This window comes from Lethenteron reissneri, chromosome 40 (assembly GCF_015708825.2).
Source record: "Lethenteron reissneri isolate LAM-NWPU_2019-01 chromosome 40, ASM1570882v1, whole genome shotgun sequence".
Classification (NCBI taxonomy): domain Eukaryota; kingdom Metazoa; phylum Chordata; class Hyperoartia; order Petromyzontiformes; family Petromyzontidae; genus Lethenteron; species Lethenteron reissneri.
The window spans coordinates 2994423-2999254 of record NC_083818.1 but is presented as its reverse complement, the minus strand read 5'-3'; the positions used below and the strand labels follow the sequence as shown (position 1 = coordinate 2999254).

The following is a 4832-nucleotide window of genomic DNA, read 5'->3' as shown; positions in this document are numbered from 1 at the left end:
GGGAGGCCCAGGACCAGTTCAGACGAGCCTCACCTGGTGTTTGGCCGTGAGGGGAATAACGCAAAGACGCATAGGGGGCGTCCATAAATGACGTCACGCGATTTTGGACGATTTTTGACCCCCCCCCCGTCACACGGCGTCACAAAAAGTCAGACCCCCCCCCTCTCAAATATGACGTCACAAAGCTCTGCCCCCCCCCCCAAAAACATATTTCCATTTTGAAAATAAAACATGCTTCAAATCGCTTTAAACTATTGTCTTTGTAGTGCGTATTTAATGTGGCGTTGCACTCTGATGTTGTAGGAGAAAACATTTCTTAAAAAGTCTATTTAATTAAGTAGAACGTGTTGTCTATATTTTTTAAAGTTGCGCATTTTGATGTGACGTCACATTTCTCAAACCCCCCCCCCCCTCGTCACACATCGTCACAAATGTCTGACCCCCCCCCCCAGGTGCGTGACGTCATTTATGAACGGCCCCAAAGTGCACCTAGCCTGGCACAAACTGCATGCTAACGTCATCGCCACTTAGTGGCGGTGATTGGCGGCTGTTGTTGTTATTGTGTGTGTGATGGCGTGGTTCTGTCCACCCCAGTGTGACGTCATTTATGGACGGCCCCATACACACTCACCCCATCACACAAAGACAAAGATCCCACGGACTGTTGGGGCAAGTGCTGTTAGCGAGTAGCATCTATGCAGGCCGGCACGGCACACAAAGGCATGGGTGGCCAGCACCACGCCATCACACACACAACAACTACAGCCCCCAATCACCACCACTAAGTGACGATGACGTAGCATGCAGTTTGTGCCAGGCTAGGTGCACTTTGAGGCCGTCCATAAATGACGTCACGCACCTGGGGGGGGGGGGGTCAGACATTTGTGACGATGTGACGAGGGGGGGGGGGTTTGGGAAATGTGGACGTCACATCAAAATGCGCAACTTTAATAAATATAGACAACACGTTCTACTTAATTAAGTATACTTTTTAATAAATGTTTTCTCCAACAACATCAGAGTGCAACGGCACATTAAATACGCACTACAATGACAATAGTTTAAAGCATGTTTTTTTGGGGGGGATGGGGGGTGGCTAGAGCTTTGGTACGTCATATTTGAGGGGGGTCTAACTTTTGTGACGCCGGTGACGAAGGGAGGGGGGGTCAAAATCGTCCAATGTCGCGTGACGTCATTTATGGACTGCCCCTTTGAGGTGATGGGATTCAAGTGTGAAAAGGCTCGCTGCTGGCAGGAGGGTCAACCGAGATGACTGGCAGATGCACCACCTGTGCTCGCCACTGTGCCAACACACACACTGCACACACACTGCACGCACACACACTGCACACTGCACACACACACACACAGCACACACACACACTGCACCCACAACACACACTGCACACACTGCACACACACTGCACCCACACACACACACTGCACACACACGCACCCCACAAACATACACTGCCCACACACACACTGCACCCACACCACACACTGCACTACACACTGCACACACACAACACACAACACTGCACACACACACTGCACACACACACTACACCCACACACACACTGCACACACATACTACACCCACACACACACACTGCACACACACACTACACCCACACACACACACTGCACACACACTACACCCACACACACACACTGCACACACTGCACCCACACACACACACTGCACCCAACACACACACTGCACCCACAACACACACTGCACCCACACACATACACTGCACACACACACTACACACACACATGCACCCAAACACTTCACACACAATTCACAGACACTTCACACACACTTCACACACACACACTACACACACAATTCACACACACTGCACACACAATTCACACACACTTCACACACACACACTGCACACACAATTCACACACACTTCACACACACACCACTTCACACACACACACACTGCACACACACACTACACCCACACACACACTGCACACACATACTACACCCCTACACACAACACACTGCACCACACACTACACCCACACACACACACGCACACACCTACACACCCTACACACCCAATGCACACACTGCACCCACATCCACACACACTGCACCCACACACCACACTGCACCCACACACACACACTGCCACCCACACACAACACTGCACACACACACTACACACACACACATGCACCCAAACACTCTCACACACAATTCACAGACACTTCACACACACTTCACACACACACACACTACACACACAATTCAACACACTGCACACACCAATTCACACACACTTCACACACACACACTGCACCACACAATTACACACCACTTCACACAACACACACTTCACACACACACACACTGCACACACACACTTCACACACAATTCACACACACTTCACACACACACAACTGCACACACCACCACACACTGCACACACACACTGAACACACTTATCACACACACACACTGCACACACCACCACACTGCACCCACCACACACTGCACACACAATTCACACACACACACTGCACATCCAATTCACACACACTGCACACACACACACTGCACACCACCACACACACTGCACACACACCTGCACACACAATTCACACACACACACTGCACACACCACACACAACACCGTCACACGGCAGCATACGCCACCAAACACCACAATATAGCTGTTAGTGAACACCTCTTATGGGGTGGGTTGCCAGCACCAACGTGCCTCGACCACCTTTGCCTCCCCCAGTGCGATGTTTACACCTCATTTGAGGCTGAGTCTACCAAGGGGAGGCCCATGACCGGTTCAGATAATCGTCAAAAGTGTCGGCCGTGTGTTGGGAATCGAACTCGGGTCAACTGGTTCGTAGCGCACGTGGCGCTAGCCATTGCACCCACCGCTCCCCATAATACACCACACACACACATCACCCACCGCATCACAAAACACAGATGGGACCTCACCAAACACCCCACACACCACACCATCACCACAACATCATGCCGCCATACCAAATATCGCCACACCAAACACCGCCACACCGTTTTCACACCAATTTCCACCACACCATTCCCATCACACTAATGCCGAACCAAATCTCACCACACCATACCCACCGCACCAATCCCACCGCACCATTCCCATCACACCAATGCAGCACCAAATCTCACCACTCCATGTCCACCGCACCATGCCTGCCACACCCCGCACATGCAGCCCGTGCAGTACTGCATGTTGACCACGGGGAGATGTCGCGATGGTGACATCAGCTCGTGTGCAGGTGCTGCGTGGATCGTGCACACATCGCGGGCTCGTGAGAGCTGGCGGTGGACTGGTGGGGGGAGGCCTTCATCCAGCAGGGGAGTGACCATGGCTGATGATGGAGGTGGTGACGTAGAACATCTCCCCCATTTATGGGGCTCACTGCGCAAAGGAGACCTGAACCAGGCTGCCCCCCCCCCCTCCCAGGGTCTCCTCTCAGGGTCCCCCCCCCTCCCAGGCCCCCCCCCAGGGTCCCCTCCCAGGGCCCCCCCTCCTCCCAGGGTACCCCCCCTCCCAGGGTCCCCCCCTCCCAGGTCCCCCCTCCCAGAGTCCCCCCCCCTCTCCCAGAGTCCCCCCCTCCCAGGGCCCCCCCCTACCAGGGTCCCCCCCCCCCTCCAGAGTCCCCCCCTCCCAGGGCCCCCCCCTCCCAGGGTCCCCCTTCCCCTCCCAGGGTCCCCCCCTCCCTTCCCTCGAGTCCTCCCCTCTCCTCGCCGGGCAATGCATCTAGGCGAGGCCGCGGTCGGAATCGCGGCCTATGAAGGTGGTGCCCCCCACCCCACCCCCCACCCCTCACTCTCGTTCCCTCTCGTCCCCCTTCCCCCGCTGGGTCCCACTGGGTCCCCGCTGGGTCCCGCTGGGTCCCCGCGGGCAGCAAGGGAGTGGGGAGCGGGGGAGACTCACCCTGAACACGAAGAAATGTTTCACTTTCGCCTCCTTGGCAGCGGTCCTCGGCCCCGGGGTGATGGTCTCGACGCGAAGCCTCGTCACCGTGGAGACCACGGTCCCCCGCGGGCCGCACGGGACCCCCAGGACCCCAACGCCCCCACGCCACGGGGACCGCTCGGGCTCCCCTTCGGGATCGGTGATGGCGAGCCGCAGTGAGCTGGCGTGGAACGGGGGCTCCTCCGCCTCCAGGAGACCCCGGCAAGGGGGCCCCGTCAGCTCCGAGTCGCTGCCCAGGTCGATGTCCAGTTCGGGGGTTCGCAGCTGAGGGGGTCCGGACCCCGACATCGCGGCCGCGAGACGAGAGCAGCGTGAGGTGTGCAGGTGACGACGGGGATCTCCTCTCTCCCCTACGGGAGGACGCGGTGACACAGTGCGCCCAATAGGCGTACACACGGGGCGCTTTTACAGAGTGCGCCCAATAGGCGTCTACACGGGCGCTTTTACAGAGTGCACCCAATAGGCGTCTACACGGGCGCTTTTACAGAGTGCACCCAATGGGTGTCTACACGAGGCGCTTTTACAGAGTGTACCCAATGGGCGTACACACGGGGCGCTTTTACAGAGTGCACCCAATGGGTGTCTCCACGAGGCGCTTTTACAGAGTGCACCCAATAGACATACACACGAGGCGCTTTTACAGAGTGCACCCAATGGGTGTCTCCACGAGGCGCTTTTACAGAGTGCACCCAATAGACATACACACGGGGCGCTTTTACAGAGTGCACCCAATGGATGTCCACACGGACGCTTTTACAGAGTGCACCCAATGGGTGTCCACTCACGGGGCGCTTTTACAGAGTGCACCCAATGGGTGTCCACACAG

At 56.4% G+C, this 4832-nt stretch overlaps 1 protein-coding gene across 1 annotated transcript in view; it reads right to left on the bottom strand.

The window, feature by feature from the left end:
- The window catches only part of LOC133352356 (lipoma-preferred partner homolog), a 25297-nt gene extending 21003 nt beyond the window's left edge, over nucleotides 1–4294 (bottom strand). Inside the window, exon 1 of the mRNA XM_061567951.1 lies at nucleotides 3965–4294. Coding sequence (XP_061423935.1) covers nucleotides 3965–4294 — 330 coding nt within the window. The remainder of the gene's footprint in view (nucleotides 1–3964) is intronic.
- Nucleotides 4295–4832: the final 538 nt, after the last annotated feature.